The sequence below is a fragment of the Takifugu rubripes genome, chromosome 21 (assembly GCF_901000725.2).
Source record: "Takifugu rubripes chromosome 21, fTakRub1.2, whole genome shotgun sequence".
Taxonomy (NCBI): Eukaryota; Metazoa; Chordata; class Actinopteri; order Tetraodontiformes; family Tetraodontidae; genus Takifugu; species Takifugu rubripes.
In genome coordinates this window covers 3867811-3895404 of record NC_042305.1, presented here as the reverse complement: position 1 = coordinate 3895404, position 27594 = coordinate 3867811, and the positions used below count along the sequence as shown (strand labels likewise).

At 41.0% G+C, this 27594-nt stretch overlaps 1 protein-coding gene across 2 annotated transcripts in view; it reads right to left on the bottom strand.

Annotated features, from left to right (window-relative positions):
- Positions 1 to 27594, bottom strand: part of si:dkeyp-14d3.1 (transmembrane protein 132C) — a 133779-nt gene that overhangs the window by 91113 nt on the left and 15072 nt on the right. The window contains exon 2 of one of the 2 annotated variants that reach the window (XM_011615260.2): positions 14940 to 15828. In XM_011615260.2, coding sequence (XP_011613562.2) covers positions 14940 to 15828 — 889 coding nt within the window. The remainder of the gene's footprint in view (positions 1 to 14939; positions 15829 to 27594) is intronic. The other variant, XM_029830113.1, reaches the window with a different exon arrangement.

Below are 27594 nucleotides of genomic sequence, written 5' to 3'. Positions count from 1 at the left end.
CTTGGGATTAGGCTGTTAAGCTTCCTACACATGAAATTCTGAAACCATTTACGGTATTAAATGCAGGTGGGAAAGGGGTGGGCTGCAGGGGGCTGTGATCTGAGGCGATGAGTCTCGCTGTGTCTCGCTGAAGATGTTGTCGCTAAGGCTGCATGTTCTACTGATCTCAGGAGGCAGACAATGAGATTGTCACACAAAGTTTAGATGAGCAGAGTAAACACAATAGAGGCACCATTAACTGAGGACAAACTTCATGAAACACCTTGAAGACGGCTGTCTTCCTCCATCGGACCTGCCCTGTCCCACTCAACATTTTAGCCCATTTCACTTTAAGCATGGCAGGCGCGTGGTGGTATGTCTCACACCCAGGAAAGTTATGGGTTGGGGTGTGTGTTTGGCACCCTCATGTTTCCATGCACTTTTGCATACTCTGTATTCTCATGTTGGCGTTCAAGGTTTAAACTGGCAGAACTCACCTTCGTCTCAGAGTCCTTCTTAATCCTGCCACAACAGTGTTATTTGAAAGAAAACATTCTATTTGCCTTGTCCTGAACATGGGGGTTTGCACCTAAAAAGTACTGGGGGGTATAAAAGAAAAGTAAAAAACTGGAAGTTTTAACATATGCAGAAAAGTGCAGTGCCAACATTTACTTAACAACAGAGTTGGACCGGACAAACACTGTCTACTTCAGCAAAGAGTGACAATTTTCTTCCAGTCAAAGTTTGAGACTGAACCAAAGACCATTTAAACATGTCTTCTGAGACGTGATGTGGTGCATTCACGTTCAAGAAAATGAAATCCTTCTATAGCGGTTTCCTAGAATTTACCTAAATGAAACCACGAAAACACTGCAGTGGTCTGACAAAGCATTCGTAACATGATAAAGGATAAAGATTTATTTATTTTTAATCAAAAAAAGCTTCATAAGTCATCATCAAGGAAACGAAAATAAGAAAAAGGTGCAAATGTGACATGATGTTTTCTATCTGAGCACATGACCAGATAAAAAGGACGATATTCTTGATTCTATCTGAATGGTAAAAGTTTTTATATTCTTCAGTAAATTTACATTAGCTATGTGACTGGATGTTGTAGCAAAATATGAACCTAACTGTATTATTCATGTAATGTTATTAATGTGATATAGTTATAATTTGATATAAGACATATTTACCTGGAATTATGTCAAAATTATTTTAAAATGAAATCTACAGTTAAATTAGGACAACGACAAGAATATACACAAGATTCAATCATCTCTGAACACTAAATTAAACATTAAATGACAAATTAAAAATGGTTTAGCTTCGAGATAATAAAACATTTTTCTTATTATCCCTTTGATCATGTTTACGCTAAAGAAACATGAGCAGTCTAAGATACAGAGTGAGGATTGAATACCATGACCTTTTAATTAGCATTGAATAACAGACACACTAATTTATTCGCTAATTGCACAAAGAAATAATTACCGTTATTGGGATAATGTAGAGCAGAAAATGTATTAGGATCTCTGAGGCTTTGTTCCTGTCGGTTTATTCATCAGCAGTGAAAGCTTGGCCTCTATTAACCTTACAGCAGAGTGTCTTATTCCGAGGTCCATGTGTATTCATTTAGCGAGCTAATCTTTAATGTAACACTTGGTCAGTGATTAAACTGAGAGATTAATCATCCTTAAGTAATCTCATGCTGAGCCGATGAATCATCGTGTAGTTACATTATTATTGCGACTGTTGTTGACATGCAGCTTATATTGTAAGAAGAATTAGTACTTTTTATTAGTTTTAAAGATTAACGGCTCATTAAAAGAATGGAAATGTCTTTAATGTTGGTTATTTTGAGGAGAACTGCAGGTGCACCTCCGTCACAGCCATGTTCCATCTTTACGGTGACGGTATTAAACAAACGAAAGCCTCGTTCAGAGCTGCCAGTCATGAGGAGTTACTCCGTTCCGCTCATTTCGTTTCACTGCTCTGATCCAGGATATCTAATTTTGTTCTCTGTTTCCTATTACTTTAAGAGTTAATCTGTCCAATTTTAAGTCAGGCGAAGCGTGAACCATCTTATTCAACGCCAGTGATTTTAGAATGGCTGTTGGACAAGGGTTTGCTGAATGTCTTCAAAACAAATGATCCTGTTTTTAAGGATATTCAGTATATTATTTCAATTTCTCCTTCCTCGCTCCCATCGTTCCACCCTTCCTCTCTTCCTTTCTTTTGTCGTCTTTTATGTTTCGTCCACACGGGGACTTGAAACAGGGACTCTGCTTCTCACTCCAGTTCCCTCCAGAGTGAGCTACATTTGCTATATGTTGATAAAAAACAGTGTCTTTCATTGTCTATCTCTTGTTAGTTTCTTGGACCTGAAGTGTTTCAGCCATTATGGACCCGTGTAAATGCTGTAATAGTAGGAATAATTTCACACTATTATTTCTATTGTCAGCATCTGATCAGTTCCCACAGACATGATTTTTCCATGGTAAAAAAGAAAAAGAAAAAAAGCCATTATGTGATTTCATATTTTTCGTTGATCACAGATGTTTCAACCGCAAACTAATCAGTTGTTGTAAACAAATTTGAGGAGGATTTATTCCTGATTTCCCAAAGAAAAAGCAGTTCATGCTCAATGCAAATGAACCATAGCAGCTCAGCTGACTTATTTATCCTTTACAGTATCAGAGATCAATTGCAACTCCCAGAGGCTTAGTGTCCCACTTAAGAATGCACATATTAATGGCTGTGGACACACACACACAAACCCACACACGCTCACACACAGACACACAAAGCAGTGGGGCTGAGGGTTCTGGGGAAGCATGCTCAGCTTTACAGTATTCTAATAAGATGAGGAAAAGTTCAGGGGACCTGTTCAGGGGGGTTCTCAATGGGCAGGGAAAACCCTTTAATACAAAATAATGACAGCGATGAATGCAATATTTTAATCAATTCCTTTTATCTGTCAGTGAAGAGAAAAAGCCTAAATAACCGGAGCGTCCCTGGCCAGGTGACGCACCCAGGACCACCCATCTTTAACTCTAAGCTCTGCAGCATTTGGCAGGAAATATTCTTTACATTCTGACTATTTTGTTGTTGTAACACTGAATACTGATTTCTGAGAACTGGGGGAGAGGATGTACTGCTGAAGGCTAGTGGTAGAAGTGATGCTTCTCTGTGTGTGTGTTTGGCAGCAGTGTACGTTAAAGCAAGGGGACATCTTGTACTAGCTCATTAAAATGTCAAAGACATAATGTAAAATAAACCTGCAAGCTCAGCATCAAAGACGCTGATGCTCGACACCTCAATGATAAGGGAGGAGACTCCTTAACATGAAGAAATGATGTTTCTAAACGCTTTGGCCATTTCGCTTCACGGAGGAATAAGAATGTATGTCACTACTGATGCAGAAACTCGCCGTTTGAATAGGAAAAGAGACAGTGGTTTAAAAAATATTGGCCCAAACTGCTTTAGGCTGCAAGATCTCAATCTTTCCTCCCACATACTCAATGCAGACATACTAAATTATATGATTTAAATGACAACTTATCTTGGCAGGACTTATTTATTGTTATTTAAAGCCACACGCTTGGAAAAGTTTGATCTAAACTGCCGCACCGGCTGCCAGTAAATCAAAGTATTTCCTTGCCAATTCAGTTCCAGTTTGTGTCAAACAACGGTGGCTTGTAAATCAAATCTGCTTCGTGCGTTGCACGGCTAGGCTAAAATCATGCAAATGTTGAGTGACTGGTGGGCAGCGTGATTTCAGTGGAGTGGCACCAACCGGTAGAGGTCTCTCCCCTGGAGGTTGCTGTTGCAAACCTGACTAATTGTTTTAAACCCTCCATATGGAGGGAAGTGCATATTGTGGATTCAACTGAGATATTTTTCACCACTGTGTCTTTCACGGATTTGTCATGGCTGTCCATTAGCAAACACAATGAAGCGTAATTCTAGATCAATTGTTCACTGATGCACGTGGCTTTTAAAGGCAGCTCGCTGATTTACACCCCGTGGCTGACACTATTTTATTATTCACAGTCTGAACACAACATTACACTTGATGAGACAGCAGCACTCATGCACATCAAGACACGTCTTACACAACAGGCACATATACAGTACTTTTGTGTGAGCATCCCTGGTGAAAAGCTTGAAAAGTGCCATTCCAACCAATTTTATATTTCTTTTAAAGGCAGGTCACACCGGGACAGAACATTCTGAAGACACCTGCAGGTTCTGGAGGTAAATCGCAGGAGAAGCAACAACCCTGTGTTGACTGCATACAGCATAATACACTGCTGTAGCATCCTGCTATTTTTTAAAAATCTGTTGTGTGTAAGTTTAGTTTTTTTGACTTGCAATGTTATACACTGTTTTCATCTATCTATCTATCTATCTATCTATCTATCTATCTATCTATCTATCTATCTATCTATCTATCTATCTATCTATCTATCTATCTATCTATATACACCGGTATATATACATATATATATACACACACACACACTATGTATACATAATTTTTTACAGTTATTACTTAAAGAAAAACATTTTTATGTTTACATTGTCCATCGCAATATTCTGTGATTTCTTATGACTTTAATCCAAGGTCCTGTAGGTCCACTAGAGTGTGTGAATGAATGGTGTGTGAACTCTGAAATAGACTGTCCAGGATCTGTTTTTGTCATAGGCTCCGGCTCCAAGATGACCTTTGGAATAAGCGGCAATTAACAGAAGACGAATGAATATGACACGACAGTAATCAGGGTGATAATCATGCTGCTCTGCCAATAGGAGCTAACAGCGACCCAAAGATCAGCTTTCTGTAGTTCCATCTTCTGGAGGAAAATTCCAGGCAAATAAAGTTTGTGTTGAGGAAATATTCGAAGACAGTTGGTTTTATTGATTTTTTGTCATTTATGGGTGATGGCTTGGAAAGAAAAAAAGTGGGAAAACGCCATGAACCACAAAAGCCTGAACCCCCTGATGTACAGTAATCAAATAGAGAAATATACTGTAGTCTGCTTTAGGAAGAATGCTGTGTTACTTCAATCAATAACTAATCAATTGTTAAAGTGATGTCTGTGCACAGCCAGAGAGGACGATGTAGTGTAATGACCCTCGCAGTGATTCATGCCACATGATACTGCACCAACAAAAGAAATAATTCCCTTTAGTGCATTGGGTTTCTTTCTTTATGCCGCCTGAGACAACAGGAGGGAAATATCCTTTAAAACATTTCCCTCACTGCATTTCATTTCCATATGAATCATCCATACAGAAGGATAGCGATTAATTATCAATGGCATATAGCAATCCGAATTGCTTGCACAGTCAGACCAGAAAACATATTATAATAATGAGTCCGACTTATACATGACTTGCACATTAAATTTAATGGCTTTAAAGTCTCAAGTGTCTTTTTCAATGTCCTTACCCAGCTTCTCTTTAACTGAGCAGAATGTGCCAGTGAGAGGAACTACTTTGAAAACAATACAAGATATGACTCCTGCTTATAATGAAATGGCTCGCCTGTAGCCTGTGATGTGACGCCGTCTCTCATCCTGCAATACAAAGCAGGGAAATATCACAGAGTGAGCACAACAAAGGCGCATGCTCAAAGAGTTAATCTCACCCAAACCAGCTTTGTTCGCACGCATTCATCAGATCATGTGTTTAATTGGCAAGATGTTTTAAATCCATCACATGGTGGGCTGTTATAAGTCCCAGTGTGCGGTCATGGTATTAATGCGGGACGTCTAAACAATGTAAACATGTCTGAAGACCTATGAGGGACAAGTCAGAATCAATACCGGTACCACCTTAAATGTTTTTGAGACTAATCCTTCATTGTTATTCATACATGATATCACCACGATGTAGAGCAGCTCTGGTCCACCGTAAGCAGTGATTTTGTGAAAAGAATTTCCACTACTGTTACTCCACACAAATGGGTGTTTTAAACGGGTGATCAATGAGACCTCAAACAGACTCCTCTGTCATGCTGCTGTTTCTGCCAAGGGTGCCTTGTTGTGAAAATGTAGTGTTTTCTGCCTCGCTCGAAAGCATGCCTCATTATGCATGTTTAACAGCAGCAAATCCACACAGCTAAGCAATGCTCCTCTATTTCAGTTGCTGGTCAAAACAATCTGATTACAGATGTTAAACAATGTCCAAATGAGTATCAATTCGACCACAAGTAGAAAGAGTTTGTCACTAAATACAGGGAGTGAGATTCTTAACCTTCATCATTTATTAGTGATCGGTTTCTGGAATTCCATTACTGCTGCTGTTGTTGCTGCTCTGCTGCCTTATCAGGACTGTCACTATCGCCATCAATATGATTATCACAAATGTTGACGTGTCGCTGAAGTTAAAGTTGATGTTCTCTGTATATGTGGCTTCTACTGCACATCTTCAACTTCTTTGTCCCTAAAGAGTTTTTTTTTTTTTGTTAAATTTCCGACCCAATTTGAGGGTCTGAGGACAGAGGAGGTCACATCTACACAGACCTGAGTCAATCAGCAAGGGACAGGAGCATATAAATATTTACTTCTTCCTAATCCTTTCAGAACATGTACAATAGGTGCAAAAACTGCATGTGGAACTATTTTCTGTGTTTTTGTTACCTATCTCACATTTATTTACTTGTTTTAATATAAAGCCTGCCTGTTTTGACTGGAACATTATGCTGCTGAGTTGAGCAGGAAGAAGCGTGAGCAGATATGACAGAACAAGGTTCCTATTTCCAAATACAGTCAAGTCAGAATGTCTCATATGTTTTGCCCAGAATAATAAAGTGAAAACAGAATTTTAGACCTTTTGTTTTGGAAAAATATGAAGAAAAGAAAAACAAAAAAATCGCAGTGACAGTCTTCCGTTTCTTTGGTTCATCTTTGAGATGTTTTTATTGGAGTCCATCTCTGGTAAATGTAATTGTTTGGACAAGATTTGGAAAGGCACACTCAGGTCTACATAAGGTCTAAAAATATCAAAAGGTCGCCAGAACTGAATCTGGGGAGGAAAAAGCACTTCAGCAGGACTGACGGTTCCCAAGAGCACAGTAGGCTCCACCAGTCTGAAGCAGAAGGTCATAGAAGCAACCAGGACTCTTCCAAAACTGAGAAATCTGGGGAAAACAGAGTTTAAGGGATGACCAAGAGATGTGACCAAGAACCCAATGGTCGATGACGCTGAACTCCAGAAATTCTGTGTGCAGCTGGAAGGAAGTTCTGGATGGTTAACTCCAACAACCTACGTTATTTCCCAAATCTGAAATAGATTTCAGAAATCTACCTTATAATGCGTTTTTTTAATTAATAATCTGGGGGGAATTCTGTTCTGTCTTTAGTTTCGCTTGTGTCATTTTGTGTTGTGTGCATGCTTGTGACATAATTCTTCATGTGAACCAAAGAACTACAAACCCTGGTGAAGTTTGGACAAACTAAAAGGCATCAGCAGACGACTGATATGAAAACCAAACCATTAAATCTGGTGTCAGCAGCAACAGAAAAAATATTCTGGGTCAAAATGCAAACAAGCAGAGAAATGGCAACACGACACACACAAAGAATGGGGGAAATTTGAAAGTGAAATAGAGGGAGAAAAGAAAACAACTTTTTCCAACCAGAACGTAGACGATAATATATTAGAGAAAACAATTTTATGTTGATGTAGCAGAAAAGTGTTTGGTGCAAGACTGTATAAATACCTAATAAATAAGATACAACTTTATATAACTACCAAAAGAGACTATGCTTATAACTGGGATAGGAAAAGATGAGACTGGATGGATGGATGGATGGATGGATGGATGGATGGATGGATGGATGGATGGATGGATGGATGGATGGATGGATGGATGGATGGATGGAATATGCCAATCCTGTATGAAGGAAATCCTCTTCACCCTCTCTGTCCCTGCCTTAAGCCCAGAGTCATGGGGGTGCAGAATCATCTTATATGGTTGACGGCGGTGGCGGCGGCGGGGGCTGACCACCTGCTCGGCAGATCCCACTCTCTGTAATGCTGCCGCCGTTCATCTTTAGTAAGGAGTGCTCACTGCCCTGCTTCCTCCTGAAATCCCCAATCATATCTTTTGTCGTGCAGACGCGGTTGTTGGACTGACACCACAGAACTAGGTCTGCTGGTCGCACCCCGAGATGACAACAATGTCATCAGTGAACTTGATGATGGAGGCGTTGATGTTGAAGAGCAGAAGACTTAAAATTCACCCTTGGGTCAAACCTGTGCTGAAGGTCAGGGGCTTAGATGTCAGACCTTCCCCATTCTCACCCCCTGGGGCGCTCACCCACATATGCAACTGGCTGCTCAGTAAGCTGAGCAGCCAGTTGCATATGTGGGTGTTGATTCTCAGCAGCTTTGTCTTATCAGACAGGCGAGGAGGAACTATAATGTTGAACGCTGAACTGGAATCTGTAAACAGCATTCCCACATCGTTGCCCTCCCCTCCGTTCACATGAGATGCGGTGGAAAACAGTAGGCTGGCAATGATGAGATCTCTCCATCAGTTTCCCTGTATGCAAATTGGACGGGCCCATACATACATACAGGTTCAAGCCAAACTGAAGTCTGTCTCCATCTTGTCCTGAAATTGCCTTTGTGGACTTTTCACAGGCTCATAACAAGCAGCTTTGTATGTCGACATGTCGCATGAAAGAATTTCATCATTATAGGCAGTGGTGCGTGCCGCCAATGTTGCCCTGACAGTTCTGTCAACCCATGGTTTTTGATTAGGGAAGGCTCTTATTTTGAGAGCCTGTATTGCAGTTATTAGTTCCTGGCCTGTTTCCTAGCAGATCCTGTCCCACAACAAATTCCTGTTAATGTAACAGATCTTAATGGTGAAATCATCCATGCACACATCAATCCCCCTCCACCAAACAACTCTAACCTTCCCAGAGGGCCTCACCAGACAGATACTGCTCTATCCTTTTGAAATTGGACGACACCATCGTGCGCCTAGTCGTCCATGTTTCGTCCCTGCATGCTCCCAGCATTGATTAGGGAATGGCGAGGATTGCTGAGTGGAGCTTCAGCTGTCCCGCTGCAGTAGACGTGTCCCAAAGTTAGTCAGTCAGTCCCTCTGGAGGAACGCTGAGCCCCATTCACCCTTGTGAACCTTTCAAAAGTCCCCCACCCTGTTGCTTCAAAGGGAAAGGTAGCAGTGGCCTGTCCTGTGATAACAGGTCAACGAGTTAGAGGCTGTCTGGCCGTTGTACCCAGAGCAAGGTATCAGCAACCAGTTGGCCTGCTTGACTCATTGTCCCTGCACAGCTTTGGTCACTCCGTCAAGCTTCATGACTGGATTCCCTCCTGACGGCCTCTCGATTCCACTTTTTCCTTCCTCATCCGTAGAGCTTGTTGCCAAGTCAGCCTCCGCTTCAGTCTGTAGCTGCCCTCAGAGATGGAGGTTTGCACAGCGGAATCTACTTAGCCCTGCAACAGCATTCAAAAAGGCAGTGGATTTTTAAAAAAAAATTGAAAATACTTTAGGGCCACCTGCTGAGGATCTGTCTGTATATTTTACCGTATTATAATGTCTTTCCATGTTTATTTCATGGATATCTGACCAGATTCTATCTGCTGTTTGCATGTCAATTTGGACTGATTTCTGTTATGGAGCTGTTCAATAATCATTTAAATTTCCCGATCTGTCTGTTGATAACTCCACATTGGAGTCCTGCCTGACTTGTTCTTGATAAAAACCCAGATACTATAAGATGTAACTTGAAATAACATCAGAAGCAACTCTGGTTTGGAACAGCATTTCGTAACTCCGGGATTCAGTCAATGGTTGAGTGCTGGAGGCTGGCAGAAGCAGTTTTGTGTAATTACATTTAACCTCATAGAGGTATTAGTCAATGAAATTGCTCTTGTTTTGTCATGGCAGTCATACTCTTCAGTGCTTTGGACAGTGTAACACAGGTTCTGTTCCCAATACCTTTGAGAAACTGGTGGAGGAACAACTGTCGAGAGTGGACTTATAGTCCAAAACAAGTACACCACTTAACACTCTCCACTTTGATAAGAAGTCTGAGGGTGTGCAGAGTCAACAACCTCATCTTAACACCGTCCAGCAGAGATAAACTAAGAAGCAGCACTCCGACTGTGTGGAATCCACATAGAGCAAAAATTATTTGCGTTAACTGTGACAGTCATCTCCATATGGTGTCTTTTGTTTTATCTTGATGATTAAATGTCTGACCATCTGTCTTTCCCACCACTACCCCAACATGCAGCACTGATCCAGCAAAAATATTCCAAAGATTAAAAACAGACCACTCACTTTAGCCACTTTCTTATTATTTCTTTAAAAAGAATGATTGAAACCATTACTGGCGTCTAGTCTTTGTTGACACAGTATTGTTGGCAAATCAAAAACTGCAGCATTCTGGGAATTCACAGACATTAAAGACAGACAATCTGACAATCGACAACACATTTTTTTGATAATATGTGTTATTTCAAAGGGAGCTATAGACTGGGACCCCTGGCATATACTGTACCCCAAAATGTTACCTGATAGTGGTTTTAAAATGCATCATGCCCACAGGGAAGATGTTCACATTGCCAGATTAGCATTTTAACATTTATGCTGGTGGTGGTAATTGCATTCAGCGGTCAGAATATTACCACTGTGTATCCAATATTTTATCTGTCCATTCATTTTTTTAACGCTGCCTCTCTGAACTGGGTCATGAAGGTTCTGGAGCAAATCCCAGCTGCCTTCAGGCCAGAGACGGGAACACCCTGGACAAGGGGCCAGCTTATCGTGATGCGATTTATTTTAATTGAATTTAAAAATGGGTGTTTTGATGACTTACATTAAATATAAGATGGAGCCAGTCTTGAGGTCTGTGGAAGGGGCTTTTTTATGTTCTGCTTCTGTCCACTAAGTGCACCAAAATACTGAAATGCAAGTACACAATGAGAAAAATTTTCCAAAAGAAGCTGCAGATCCAAATGTTCTCATAGACTAATAAAGTGGTTGAATGGAGAACCAATTATAACGCCCTGTGTTGTTTTTTACAAACAGGGTTATGACTTCTGCGACACAGTGTATTAACACAGTTCAGCTCAAACGAAGTCTGCCTCACACAGAACCAATGCTGTGATCCTACTGGACACTCAGAGAGACAGACAGACATTAGATGATTAACTTTTTACAGCAAGGTGAAATATGCTTTAATTCCACTGAATTCATCACAGCAGGACCACCACTAATTTGACCCTTGTGTGAAATGAGAGAATATAACAATTACAAAAAGAACTCCCACACATTTCCAAGCAGAAAACAGAAGCGGCCAATCGCTTATTTGCCATAATAAAAAGAGCTCTGAAATCCAGTTCAGCTCTTCACCCCAACAGATATTTAATCCACACTGTATGTTATTCTGAGAAGAAGCTATACAGTTTTCATGTTAGAAGGGTCACAGAAGTTATTGCATCCCTGGAGCCTGATGTCAAATGTCAAATTGTGTTGAATGCTTGTGAATGGTCATTTCTGCCAAAGGTGCCATGTCAGGTGATTTCTGACAGCGTATTGGCGTGTTCGTGCATGGGTCGATGCAAAGTGCTCCTTTTTTCCTCCAAGGCTTATGTGACGCAGCATCCAAACCATATTCATCCATTTCTTCAATTCAGCCTCACAAAGCCCCCGTTCACCCTTCAGCAACACACCAAGGTCCGATTTTACTGAATCTGCGTCCACATCATGTTTTTTTGAAGATGCTGGTTAGTTATGGGAAGATGACCACGATCCCCGCCATCTGAGCCACCATAGGCGCCAACGGCTGCACCAACCAAACCAACCCGACATGTGCGAAGACATTCAGGGAGGAGAGCGGTTCATGCGCCAATATCCTTCCATCAAAATATTTGATATGGGGCTGCTTCACCATTGCTTCAACATGCTTCAATGAATCAGGAAGCAAAACAGAAAATGGATAATGAAGCACTTGACTTGACTTTGGATGTGACAAAGTGGATCTAATAAACAGCTCAATCTGCTGTAGCCTAAACACCATTTGACAGATTTCACAGGATCACGTGTCCCTGAATTTGAGGCCGACAATGGACAACGCAGGAGTGTGTAGAACCCAGATGATAATAATGTTTTGAATATAGAGATCAAAGACTTCTCGCTCTGGTGATTAGGCGTCCTAACAAATGCAGGCTTATCACTCAGGACCATGCAGAGGCCTTTCCATATCTGTCGCTCTCAGATGGCCAACCTGTGCCCGCCATGTGCTGTGCTGCCAAATAAAAACACTGCAGGCGCAGCTGCCACGGCCCAGCCTGGCCCTGCCCATGTGACTGATGATAGAGCTGTCCCTCAGTTCAGGGACAAAAAAGAGGGTTTCACTGTTTTTAGCTCTCAATGAAATCTATTAGGAGCTAAGTGAAAGAGAGTTATTCTGACTCGTTAAAACTACTGAAAATGGTTTAACTGCAGCCCTCGAGTGCACATCTATCGTTAAACAATCATAAAGATAATATAACAGACTTCTATAAAGATTAAAATGATTCAGGAAAACAATGCTTCAGTGGTTTTGCCTTACCTAAGCAGAAATAAAACACTGTTGTTCAGCTACAGTTTACTTTCCATTAGGCAGGTTGAAGAATTGGCTTGACCCCCTACTGCAGAGTCTCTGGAGGTTTATAAATGTTCCAAACGAGCATGATTAAGATCGGCTTCAGTCATTACACTAATGGACATGCATTTTAATTAATGACATTCTCATTTGAATTGCACGTTAATTATATAAATCATTATGACTCATCTGCTCACTGCAATTAGCAGCAATCAACAGCTTCAGTAAAGTGAAGCTATTAACCTCCCTTTTCTGCATTTGAACTGATGCTTGTTTGTATGACAGCTTTGATATTTAAAGTGTTTCTTATATATATATAATCGTTTTAAATTTTTCACCTGACGATTGTTTTTGTCCAAAAAGATTTTAAAAAAGCATTAGCATTTTGGAGCTTTGCCAATAAAGACTTCACAGATTATATTATAAAAACAAAACAAATACATGATGAAGTGAAATGGAGATTGCAATGATGGACTACTACCTGCATAAAATTGACCCCTCAAAGACTGAGGTTTGATCCACGAGCTAACACAAATACAATTTCGTCGCTATAATTGAATCAATTTGTCCTTGGTTTACATACATTTCTATCTAATTTATGCAGAATGTTAAGGTGAAACCCTATAATGATCTGCAGATCTTGTTGGGAGTAGAATGCAGACTCCTGGTTCTTTAACAATGACTTGTTATAAATAGACTTATAAAGCAGTAATTGGTTGACCTATAAAACATACTGCTACAGGTATAAGGGCATTTTTAATTCTTTTGGGACAGACATGGAGATCTATGATAATATTACATGAGATGAATTGTTCAATTGATTCAATTATTTCACATTGTTGTTGTCACATGATAGTTGCCATGAACCTTTTTATCTCCATTCAAAATTCACAGCTTTGCCAATTATTAAATACTGGCCACCAAAGACAATTTAAATGAAAAAAAAACCTTATGAATTATCAAGTATTTTATGCAATTTGTTTAAAGTCAGCATCCACAGCATTGAATTATTTATATGGAAAAATTTTGGTTGCAACTGTAAAATGAGAATAAAGAAAGATGAAAGATGCCATGATGTGCACGCTATGGAGTCAGTGTTAAATTGCAGCAGCAACAACAACACAAACTTGCATAACCGTCCGTGCCGGCGCCCCGATGAGCTTCTGCAACCTTCAGCTAAAGATAAACAAATAACTCCAGTGGGAAGATTCTAAAAAGCTAGCAACAGATTTTGGACGTGAACACAATGTGTGGAGTGTGTGCAGACAGCAGCTGGCTGAGATGGTGTCACTCATGTGCAATCCAGAACAAGTAACGCGCACGGTACAATCGCATCCCAACACCTCCCCCCAGCAGACCGGAGTTTGTAATAGAGCCACGTTGTTGACAGCATCATTAAATGACTGGCTATTAAAGCCAATTATGCTGCGTTGTGACGTTCCCCTCAATAGTTTTGAACTGAGCATCACCAACAACCTCAGCCTGTGTCACTTCTGCTCCCATCTCACTGTGTGATGGCTCAAAACAGCACAGCAACCAAAAAGACTTTGTTCATTCATGGCCGGCCAATCTAGAAAACATTTACTCAACAATTACTCTCACATGCGGGCGACTATCCTGTTGTCACGGGTTGATAACTCGCTCATTATTCTTCATCAAAATCATTATATTATGCAATAAAGTAAGCACTCACTATTACTTTCTCTTCCAAAATCCTAGCCTTTTTTTTCTCAAAAGTCAAACCCTTTTGAAAAAGGAATAGTATAACATATAAATAACGTATAAACAATCTGTAACCACAACTTTTACTACCTGAGATTTCATGTTCCCTCTACATAAATGCTCTTCCTTAAAGAAGGACAGTAAATTGTGCAAATAGACATTTCACTCACCACATATCAAACACGTTTCATTAGTTCTCCTTGGCTTGTTGTCAACTGCTGCCAAGAAATCCAATTTTAGATGTTTAGAGGTACTGAAGCGATCCTCTAAGGCCAAAGTGAGATTAGCTGTGTGAAGTTGCTGTTTGAACAAGTCTTCAAAGTTTGACGCTGGGTTTTCTTTACGGGAACTTGGCACCTACACACTATTTATGGTCCAGTCACCTTTCTCCACTGACTAAATCATGAACGTCCAACCAAATCTTTAAATGTATGCTAATGCCCAATCTTTTTGCTCTATTTTGCTTTGTTTTGCTCAAACCTGATAATGAATTCATAGGGATAAGGGTGATAAAAGAAATACAGAACACACTATGTGGGAGTGCTTGAACCGAGTAGGACCTTAACACCATCCAGAAAGGAAACCAAAAATCTTCCCTACCTGAGAGTAAACACCTCAACAGGAGAGTAGTCTGAGACAATGATGAACGCTGAGATGGTTTCCCTCTGTTTGATCGGTGTGGATGGAACCGTGACCTTAAAATTATTATCCAGTCTGTGTTCAGAGAGCGGTGGTGGAGTGGGGTTCTGGTAGAGTCTCACACCGCCAATTCTCCTCAGGGGTGTGGAGGTATAGGAACCAAGTTGCCCCTCCTGGCTCGAGCGGATGGAGCTGACCTTTCTGGCCTCCTCAGAGTGGCACTCTGCTGCCTCTGTGGACTGCAGCACGTAGTAGAGCTCAACCGGCGTACCCTCGGACACATCAAGATTCCTCTGGCGCCCTGGCACTATGCTGGGAGGGTTGAACCAGCTGGCCAGTGGCTCGAGCTCAGCCACACAAAGCCCCAGTTCACCCTTCAGCTGGCAGGTTCCACGCACCTCCTGTGTCTCATGGAACGCAAACATGTGTACACAGGGTAGCTTGTCGATGGCACTGTAGTCATCCCAGTCCCTTCCTGCGATGTAAAACAGTACCTGGACTCTGGGTTTTGCCAGGTGAATTCTGGTGTCTATGATAAAGGTCTGTACTTTCCAGTTGTACGTAAAAAGAGAGGAGGTGGGGAACGTCCCTGGGCTCTGGAGCAGCTCTAAAGGGACAGGCTGCTCCAAAGACAGAGGCCCGTAGCTTGCATTCAAAGCGGGCAAACTTCTGGTCTGGTAGATAAAGAAGGGCTCAGTTCGTGACATCAGGCTGGAGTTCCTCATGAATTCCTGGTTGGCTTCTTTCAAGAAGAATGCCAAGTCAGCATTAAGCACCTGGTAATTGACAGGCAGGTATGTGGAGAGCGAAGAGTATCTCGGCAGTCCATCCAAAGCTCGACAATCAGCTGCTAGAAGACAGAAAGAAGACAGAACTCAGTGCCAAAACACTTTTCTTTCAGAAAACAAAAAGTAACGATAGATATGACATATTGACAAAGCTCTGACATATATAAAGCTCTGATCACATCGTGTGATAGTGTTGGATCTGTCTCTGCATCTAAAGCCGTGTGAATGTTTGTAAGAAACAAAGGATGGTGGCAGCACAACTGGATCATTATGTTTTCACTAATTCATATTTTCATTTTATCAAAATTGAACACACAGGTTTGTATGTGTGTGTGTGAGACAGACAGACAGACAGACAGACAGACAGACAGACAGACAGACAGACAGACAGACAGACAGACAGACAGACAGACAGAGATGTTTCTGGGTAACAATCTATTATCCATTTACCAGAAGGTGTATTCAGGATCACTTAGGTTGGAAAAAGCTTCAGGTCTGAACAAAAATATATGAATATCTCTTTCTCCTCTTTTATCTAGTCAGGGGATACAGTTGTGTTTCTTTTTCCCCTACATTATCTGATCTGACCATAATTATCACAAACTGAGGCTAAAGCTGCAGCTCTCCAGGTAAACTATTGCCTTCGTTTACTTGCTAATAAAATGGATGATGCCTTGACAAGACATGAAGACAAGAGACAAGTGCAACAGCTGTCTAGATCCATCAGAGAGGGAGTTAATAATATTAATACTACGACTAAAGATGAAGATAAATAACACATATCGCAGAATTATAGGCAACACAACGCACAGTGAAATGTGTTCCTACCCCTCCTAGTACTAAAAAAGTAATAATAGCCACCCTTTGACATGTCAAAGGGTGCAGCGTTGGGGGTATAGAATGGCTCAGTAAAGGGGAAGATTCCTCTGAGATAAAGACACATGAAAAGCAGGATAGTGTTTTCAAAAACACACCTGAAGGACCTCCAAGCCAGTAGGACTTGCCAGAAAGACCTGCCAGTAAGTCTATGCAGCTTTTTCATGTGTCTTTCCCTGAGGAGCTTCTTCCATCAGTCCACTCTGCCTGAGAGCCCAGTTTTGGTGCAGGGCTGCAGCAGCTGTTGGCTGAAACCTTCTCCATCTCCACACAGCATCTCTGGAGCTCATTCAGAGTGAACGCTGGGTTCTTAGCTACCTCTCTGACCAAAATTCCCTCCCCCTGACTGTTGAGTTAGTTCAGACAGCTGTAGGGAGAGTCCTGGATGACCAAAGCTTCTTTTAAATGATAATGATGGAGAGTGCTGAGCTCTTAGGAACAGCAATGGGAGCAGATTTTACTCAGGCCTTGTCCAGATCGTTGACTTGCTACAGCTCTGTCTCTCAGCTCTTTGGCAGTTTTGCTTTGATAAGCATTCCTAGCAGTAAGGCCTTGTTCAGACAGGTGTGCGCCTGCCAAATCAAGTCCAATCTGTTTAATACAACACCATTGGACTCTGATAATGATGAGCCATCTCAAAGCTGAACAAAAGAAATGGAGGAACCCCGAATGTCTTACATGAGTGTGACAGCAAAGAGTGTGAATCCTAACATTCTTGTGATTTTATTTATTTCTCAGTTTGTGAAAAAGCCTTGAATTCTGGGTATGGGCTGTCTTTGTGACATACTGAGTATAGCTGAATGATGATGATGATGATGATGATGATGATGATGATGATGATTATTATTATTATTGTTATTATTATTATTATTATTATTATTATTATTATGTTGACACAAGGCTGTACCATAATAGTGAAAGATTTAAGAAGGTGTGAATACTTCCCACTGAATCCTGCGTAATGAGTCTTGTCCTAAATCTGTTACAACAGTGATTTTTGCAAATTAGATCAGATTTAATGTACCTTTTTGTCATGTCCTCCTGTAAACACCCAGTGATTAATACGTTTGTCAACAGTTGTCTGTCCGTACAAACCTTTGGACAATATGTCCTCCACTATGATCAGATACGTACTAAATGACTTCATGTGAACCAGATGAGCACTTCCTGCGTTCGTGACAGAAACCTCTGTGGTCAGTTTAAGCAGAAAGTGTCCTCTCTGTGGATCTGGGGCCAGATTGTCATTGATTTTTAGCTACATAGGATACTTGATCCACCAACCTGGCCCATGCTTGGTGCCAATGTTTGCTGCATCTCCACATTCTTATCAGATGCTGAATCATAAGTCAAAAACACTCTTTTTTTCCTTGTAACCGAGGGTATTGACTCTTGTCTGCAATCCTGCTCCCACTGCTTGAGCACAGCACACATGAAGCAAAGGTATTAATCACAATAATAGTGGGATTTGACCTTCTTCTCCAGACCAATTTCAGTGTGATTACACCCCCTCTGCACACTTCCTATAATCATGGTAGCTGCCAGAGGATTCCTTTTCCCCCCAACAGCTCTGCAAATCAATGTCTCAACACTTAACAAATCAGGCTGAGATTTGTCATTCATTTTGCCCCTCTTCACCTCAGTGGTGCTGTCACACTCTGACACAAGGGTGCAGAATAAGCTCAACCAAAGCCCAGTACTCCAAATCTTTTCCCTAGAATAAGAACAATATGAGCAGCAGCGCAGCGGCATTTACTTTTCTTCAAAAATGGAAGTTTTACTTTGCTTGTTTTGTGTGTGTCATCATCTTTGTGACAAATCCCGATAATCCAGAAACGCAGAACAGCCAAGGACAAAGTCTTCCACGGGATCTGCTTCTTCCTCCTCACATTCAGAAGTGAAAGGAAAGTGTTCTCTCTGCAGGACTGCACACCTTCCTGTCTGCTCAGAGGTGATTTATTGTCTTCACATTTTACACCAGGGATTAAATCAGCTCACACTCAAACTTATACCCACAAGGAGGAAAATATAAGACCGTATACATATATCATTGCTCACACCTCATTAATAAATCATGAAAAAAAAAAGCATAGTAGAGTTTTTCAAGGTGACTATTGTTTTCTTAACAGAATTAAAATTGCGAGGTTTAATGTAGTAAAAATGATTATTATATGTAATATTATACATACAGTTAACGGGGAAATATCCCATCAATGATGCCGTACTAAATCTTTCTAACACTCCAAAACACCTCTGTGTCCTGGTTTGTCTGTCCTGACCGGTTTCAAATGTGTACAACAATCACTTACTCACAATTGAGTCTAAACAAGGTGTGAATGGATACTGATTGACCTCGTATGTAATTTTAGACTGATCTTGTTATCATCAAATTAGGGATCCATAATGCAGTCTGTTGTGACATGTGTGACCTTCAGTGGTGAGTTGATCACATCAACATGTAAATATGCAAAAGCTTGTTTAAAACCTAGCAGATGACGCTGAATTTATAAGCTCGGAAACAATCATAATTCAAATCGAATAAGGTCGATAACACTCCAAACTGAGAGGCGTTGTAATCGGAACCAGCAAGGGCGTGTTATGATTTGGAATTAATAAATCATACAAAGTTGGTTTAGGATGAATCACCTCTCGTTCCTTTCTAGGGAGCACACTGAAAAACATATTACAGAATCTTCTTTTCACACTGCAGCAGTCAGTGAAGCAATGGTGTAGCTCACATACATGGACCCCCTGAGAGAGGAGTCACTTAATAATGTTTCCTTTTTTATCTTTGTCGGGGCTCTTTCCAGCATCGGCCCCCAAAACTGTCACCATCACTTAACCCACAAGTCATTTCAAAGCCCTCCAACCGAGGCTGAACGCGACACGACCTTTTAATCAGTGGACTCCAATTCCACCTCCTGCTGGAAGAAATTACAACTTCTCTTATGTAAATAAAAGGTCTTGGACAAAATGGGGGTCGTGAGGTAGCACTTCTAAAGAGGTGGGAGGCACACAAAACTTTCAACTGGCAGCAAAACACAAGAGAAGGAAAAAAAGGATATTTCAATTGAAGAAAATGTCTATTTCAGCACACACATTACGATACACATAATTTATAATTAAAAATCCCCATTGTGATGCATTAAATTGTAAAGGCAGAGTCGACATTATGCTGAGCTAAGTAAATTTAAATGTTTGAATCTCTTTCTTCATTTGAATTTGGTCTCTCCCCGTGGAGCCGTTGCTGAGCTTATGTTTTCCACATGGAAACGCTTTTCTCACTGATGTTTCATCAGCGACCGGCCCATCCAAAACACACAGGAGCGAGCGAGGGTGGCTCTGCATGCTGGGCACTGTCCTGGAAACATTCTGCACATAGCAGATGAATGGGATCTATGCTGGTTGCATAGCCCTAGTGAATTATACTCAAAGTTTATCCTAATCACATCTTATTTAGCCAGTCTTTTCACAGTTTAGCACTGACATGCTGGATCTTGCATTTACCAATGGCTTTATCTCAAAAGATTACTCTCATATAAGTCCTCCAGAATATATTGATCATGACATTAAAATAAATATTCAAATCAGTCCAGTTTAATCAATTCGATCCATAATGCAGATGTGACGTTAAACCCAGTATTCTAATAGCTCCTCTAATTCTACTAGTGGCAGATCACACCAGGACCTTGTTAATCAGGTGGCCCTTCTGCCCAGACCTCTGACAAATCTCATAACACCTCCACCAGCTCATATATTTTTAGTTTTATTCAGCTTTCTGGATGTAGCCAATCCAAAAATCAGCAGGACTCTCTAACACCTATTGCCAGTGACGTTAATGGCGCACCCATGTCCCCCTGTATCAGACACCTTCCCCAATCTTGGCTTTAATCCATGTACATTGATTTATTTAGTTCCTCATAGGGGCTTTCTTGGACTGCAGGAGATCATATCCGGGGGCCCCTCTTGTTAATGATCCAAAACAAACGACGCGGTTTGTTAGTTGATAGTTTGACATTGTTCTTAATTGTCGCCGTGTCCTTTTTGTTTGTGATTTATCAGGTAGCGCTTAAATGAGCATTCCAGAATACTGAATTGCTTTGGGATCTGGGGAGTTTGCAGGCTAGGTCACAGCCTTGGGCTCTTCTGGCTCTTTGAGTTGAACCTGATTGAAATTTCTGGACCTCTGGGCAGGCCATCCCTCTTTTGAAGGGGTGGGTCCTGCCACGCTGTTACCGGCGCTGTTTGGCTAATCGTGAAACAATAATGTCAAAGGGGGTTGGCCCTTTTCAAACTGTCCACCTATACCAATCACTACAATCTGCTAGTTTCGTGGTTAACGTGACCAGAGCTACTCATTCACAATTAAATTCAAGCAAATAACCCAACCAACTTTAATTCGATGTATTATTGACCCTGTATGTCCACATGTAAATTCAGACACTATTAATTAAAAAGCTACTGGTTTGATCCTGCACATGGGTCATTTGATTCCCGGAATTTTCCTGTCAGATGTAGCCCTATGTGGATGCGCAGGGTGGCAAGGTGAGCGTTCCATGTTGGTGTATGCTGAGCCAGACTGGATTTGTCGGAGCGAAGAGCAGCAGTGACAGAGGCTCAGAAAATGAACAACCAGAATGGAGGACACCAGGGAACCAGATGCTGTGCTCCTGCTGCACAGCCCTGGCCGTTTTAATGGAGCCTCTCACAGAGGTGAGAGTCCGCCTGAGCTGGTCACTTGCTTGTTGTTTTGCTTCATCACACATGTCCACACAGACGAGAAGTCAGGAGCACAGGCGTAAAGTTTGAGAGGAAAAAGTAAAAGTAAGTCAGAAGCAGTTGGAGAACAGGGTAAAACTCATTGTGGTGCAAAGATTACTTCCTTAACCCTGTTTGTATTCCAGCAGTTTCTTATTAGAGTGATCAATTGTGACAAATTTGATTTCTTTCCCCCGCTCCTCCTCTGCTACTTCAAATGTGCCCTCCTGTAGTATAGAAGGAAAGGTTTCAGGCAGTGATTTCTCAGGAACCAACATGGTGTCCAAAATTTAGAAATGATGTCATGAAGCTTCGTGTTTCACAAAGATTCGGTCTACACTTGGTGAGTCTAGGCTCAGCCCAAAAGATTCTGATTCAAACCAGTTATTTGTGTATCCACACCTTTTTTTTTCCTTTCTTACTTTCAGAACAAAAGGTCTACATTTGGGCAGAGTCTGGGCATTTGGGAATCAATACAACTCAATACACTTCTGTCATCACAAATACCTGTAAATGTGATAATCAGAAAAAAAAAATATCAGAGGCAGATTCGTAGTTAAATATCGCAGGTTGCTTCGGCCATTCTGAGAAAAAAATAGCATTCTTGAATGCTCCCCTTTAATGGACAGTAGGTGAGGAAAAGCTATGGAGCTGGTTCAGGCAGCCAACTCGAAGCAGCTGATGGGTCACATGACCCCCTCTCCTCATTAGAGCAGGTATTTAATTCCCTGCCTTCTACCTAGTCACTCCTGACCGTTCCATGCTGCTACTGCGCTTGATGTATGCTGCTCATGCTGCTCTGCTTTCCGCCACACTGGCTTTTTAGCTACTTTGTGCTATTCTACGGCTCCCCAGCATTCTCCTATGGGCTGTCGATCCCTGCGGGGGGGGTGGTCTGATATTCATCCCCTGCAATATCTAGACCGACTATTATCAGGGAATGAATACACTGAGAGAGAGTCTGAGGAACCCTGAGATTTTAATTTTAAAATAATTGTATGCAAAAGGTATTTGGTGTAATTAGAGTTGTCTGGCTAAGTGAAGAATTTTTAATTTTTTTTTCACCCCCCCAAAATTTGCTGATACAACCTTTAACATTTGCACTTAACTAGACTTTCAGACTGGTTTTATGAAGATTTTAGTCAGAAGTCGATGAAAAATGTTCCATTTGATATTTTATACAACCCTTCTAAGAAGAGAGGAAAATGTTGCCAGGCTGACAGAACAATGTTTTTTTTTGGTTGCAAATTAAAATGGCTCTCATCCAGACCCTTTATCTTTTTGAGCTCTTCCATTAATGCCAAGCCAAACCTTTTTGGACATGAGGGATGAGAGTGTGATCACTAGTCTCCATGAATTAACCACATCATATTTCTCCCCATGTTCAATTAATAAGGGCTATTGAATTTGTGACCAAGTGTCAAGAATAACAATTATAATATTTCCTTCAAGGATCATTTGTGGGTGATTTATGGTTTCAGGACACCAAGAAATTTAAGAAATAGGGTCTGCAGGAAGAATCGATATGTGTCTCAGTGTGGTATTCCTTCATGCCATCCTCCATAGAAAAGGAATCGTTCAGGCAGGCAGAAGTCCATGGACGCCACTTCACTGATAAGTAAGAGTCATGAAGCCAGGGAGTCATTGAAGTGAACACAAGGCTACACAGGTGACCCATCTTTATCCTTTAAATGAGCTGAATTCAATGTATAATAATTGTTCTTGATTAAAGGTCAGTGTTTGTTAGTTGACATTAGTGCAAACGTGTGTGAGGCTACTGTGGGACCTGCTGAGCATGGTTGTGGCCTCCACATTAATGGGTAGTCACATTTAAGAGGTTAAGAGCTAATAAAGACTAATGGCCTTATGGGGGAGGAGTAAAAGCTATTTTGAGTTCATGAGAAAAAGCATCATCTCTGGGATTAAAGAGTATTGATCGATTTAAGAGTAAACACTGTATTGCTATGCTGCTGGTCTCTTGAGTAAACCGGCGGAGGGACAAAATAGACTCAAATAGGCGCTTCAGTGACTGGCCAGCAACGTTCAGCAGGGGTATCATTAAGGGGTGCTGGGTAAAGCTTCCAGGTGCTCCTGGGAGGCTTCGTATATCTGGAGGAGGTTACCACAGCGGGAGACTGGGCCTCCTCCAAGTCAAAGACAATGTCATCTTTGTGCTATCCAGTGGCTTCAGGGGAATGGGGCTGAGAGCGTTTGGCTTGGCTTGATGTGAGAAGACAGGCACAGATTTGTGTGCCAGTCAGGGTTCCCACAGCCCCCTTCTAGTCGGCTAAAACATAAACTCAGTTGCTTATTGAATTGCTTCCCCTCACTGATATTTATTGCAGAATATCATAAATTGGGTTAAATACCAATGGGACATCGTGAGGCTAAATCTTTGTGAGGCAGGTGAGCGTTTAGGAGCACTGTTAGGACACAAATAGACAGAGACACGTTCCCAACCAGCTCGGCAGCAGCCAGGACTGGAAATCAACAAAAATAAAGAAATCAGATCATTCCTCTGCAAAACTTATCACAAGAAGTCAGTAAAATGGGAAATAATCCATCACATCACAAGTACAGAGTTGGATGTTTGCCCCAAACCTCTAAATTTACTGCATATCAGAGCGTGGATGCAAACAGTAAATGTGTCCTTCTTCAGGCCTACTTGAATCATGATCTACTTCTCCACAAGGTCGGCAACACACAGAGCGATAAATCCTGCCTGACAAAGCTTAATCCCAGCCACACTCATGAATCAGCGCACACTTTTGTTTCTCTGCTTTTTCTAAGGAAACTGCTAATGAGCACGTGACATTTTATTTTTTACCCCAAAGAATTATCATACGGCAATAATTCATCTGATTGTTACTTTCAAACGTATAGAGAGTTGGGAGAAATTAGCAACCAATGGGAGCATTTCTCTGCTGCAAAATGGATGATTCTGTGTCAAATTAGCAAATTCTGAGATCAATTCTGTGTGGTTCCTTTCTAAGTGTAGTTTCATCAGTGGGGACTTAAGCACTGGCAGATAAAAACAAAAAAGTGTCAGTTTTTATGTTGAGCTGAGAGTCGGATGGCAGCCTTCACCACAGGAGGAGGTTTGGGGGAGGAGCTAAAGTCCAACAGTATGCTAGATATATGGAGGAGATTTAAAAGGGTCACTACGGACATTTTCATCAGCTTCACACATTTGGAGAAAATTACGTTTGGACCGACAACCTCAACAACCTACAGAGTCTTTTGTATGTGCACAATATTTAAGACTATTGTCCAGTCTAACAAAGATGCTATTTGGCTTAAGGAATTCATTTATTTAACTCTGGAGGCCAAAGGAAAAAACAACAAAGAACCAATCAAAACACCATATACATCCAGGCCTTAAAGCCTAAGGACTTTAAATTGTAATCTGTGCACAATCTGCCAAGATAAAGTTGAAATTTTTCATTTTCCTCAGTGGGGTTGTTCCTTTTTCTACAACACTACATAGAACAAGGTCAGTATTTATTTATTTTTAATCCTTAGATATAGAACAATATGACATGATGTTACAGATGTTACATGATGTTACATCTAGATGTTACAGCTCTCCCTACCTTGAATCAGTGTCTTGTGACAAGAGCTTTCTTTTGTGCTTCGAGATGGGCCGACTTTAAATCAGGCTTTGAATCTGCAATTTATCTCAAAACCCGTCACTCCGTGAACAATTATCCATTTTAGGAGAGACTAGGCGGAAAGTATTTTTTTGCAGTTTTATTCCACAAAGAACGCAAGTTTACTTAGACAAAATCTATTAATTTAAAGAAATCAGGAAAAATAGAAAAAATGGCACAGTTTGTTCTTATTGTATGTTATTTTCTGTCCAATGGCCATGTTAAGATTCTTCCAGCGGCTGAGAGAAACTCACCGTATCAGATAGGAGAGAAGGGAACAGCATCAAGGAGTCTCCTCCAGGGAGCAATGCAGATGTGGATTTTCAAATACAGTATTTTGGGGGAAAACAGGTGAGGAGGAAACAAATTTTAATATTTGTTCTTCAAACGTTTCTTTGCATGCAGAACTGCACAGCAGGTGGAAGCAAAACTGACACAGTTGGAGTTAATCCTCAACAGTGAAAAGCAGAAAACAGTGGGGGCATCCATTAAGAGGCAGTCTGCTGCTTTCTCTTGTGAAAAAAGGAGGTATTCTTAACTCTATTACACATTAGTTTGTCCAGGATACATCCTGTTTGTCTTTTTATTTTTATTTATTTATTTATTGGGGGGGGGGGGCTTTTAAAAGATAAGCCACGTGATGATGATAATTTTGTTCTGAAATATAGAGAAGAAATTCCTGCTGATGTCTTGGCTACCGTTGCTGGCACACACATCTGCCTATATGTGCCTGAAAGCTCCTAAAAATACATTTATTTCTAGAGAGTTACTTCAAAAAGCAACGGCGCTGTCAAAATACTTTCACTGCCTACTGAAGATTCCAAAAGTTTGATTGGACTTGTTTGCTTTTTTCTTCTGAATGAGATCCTTAATGTCACCTAGCAGCTAATTAGATTAGCACAAAAACAAGGATCGCTAAAAACAGCCTGTTTCAACAACTCTTCTTGCTCCTGCGTAGAGAGCAGCAGGAGAAGTGCTGCAGTCGGAAACAATACAAATTTTAGCTAGCTTTAGCTACGTCAAGAAAGTCCTCAACACGACAACGGGAGTGGATGGTATCCGATGTTAGCTCGCAGCCTCTTTGACAGATTCGGTTTTCCCTAACGGATGTTATGCTGAATAATCAAGAGAAAGGGTGTTTTTAAAGGAATAACACCCCCTCTTCACAGAGTTTACAGAGCAGTAATTTACATTTAATGTGGCCTATTACTATTCAGCCTCCTCAGAACAGAAAGCTCTGAAAACACTGAGGCTTCGTCTTTTCTAAAGTTAGTAGATTCACTGAAAAACATGATGGTTGCCAAGACAGAGACGCAGACGTGAAGTTATAATAGGACAAAGAAAAAGTTCATAAACAAACAAGAAAAAGTCAACCTCAAAAACAATGTTCTTTTATGCTTCTGGCAGATTTATTTTCTGTTGTTAAGATTAAAGTCTGAAGCATTTCATGCTGGGGAAATCACACGCAGGTCAACCACTCAGCAGCTAATTTTCTTTTTCTGTCATTCTTTGACATTAATTTGTCACCTGAGGGGAAAAACAAATCCATCAATCTAAACAGAAGTGATTGAAATAGCATCTAAAGACAATCTCCTGAGATGGTGGGAAAAGTCTGTGGAAGGTTCCACGCAGTGTTGTTGTTGGAGAGTACATTTTAGGTAGTTTGGCCACGGCTGCTATCACTTATGGTACGTTTTTAAATTCAATCACCGAGGAGGCCGCCAGGAGCAGGGGATTATGGATGCTTTCCAGAAGATTTTATTTTTCTCTGATCTGATCTGTAGCATAATATAATTGTGATGGGCTCTGGAGCCAGAATTCTTCTTGGGCCCTCTCCTCTCCCTGCTTCTGTGCCCACACATTTAAACACAAGAATTTTACCCCAAAACGGAGCCAGACCTGGAAATGACAAAGAAAAGAATAAGTGCTAAACAGGGCTCAATTAAGCCAAAGCGAACGATTCCAGGTAATTCAGGATGAATGGGTGACAACACTTGATGACGTGATCGTCTGCAACTAAAGAAATCAACGTCATCGAGGCCTCTGATGGCAACAGTGGCAGACACAAATAAAAGTGTGGGGGTATTATCTAACCCTCAAGAACTGATGATTTTGAATCCAAAAGCACGCTGTAAGCACAAAAATGCCCTCTCACCAATTAAGCTCATCCTCCACACGCTGTCCTCAACAAAGTCACTGAAAGCGCTCCTTATACAGCTAAAAAAAATTTTTTGTTTGGCTTTGCTGAACATGCTGAAGGATCTTTCTGGTGATATGCTGCTAAATGGGCCCCTTTCAAATTTCTTTTGAAATAAAATTCAAGAAATGAGACGTGAGAAAATCTGTCGGACAGGGAGCAAAGTGCAAGGATGCTGCTTCTCAAGATCCAAAAGCAAATACTTTACAGATAAAGAGTGAAGGTAATTTGATTATAGAATTCCTTTCCAATACGAACACGATATGATGTATAATGTACTTTCAACAGCAAACAAATGTAAAATTCATTTTGTTCATCATGTTTCACTAAAAAATGCAAAAATGAAGTTT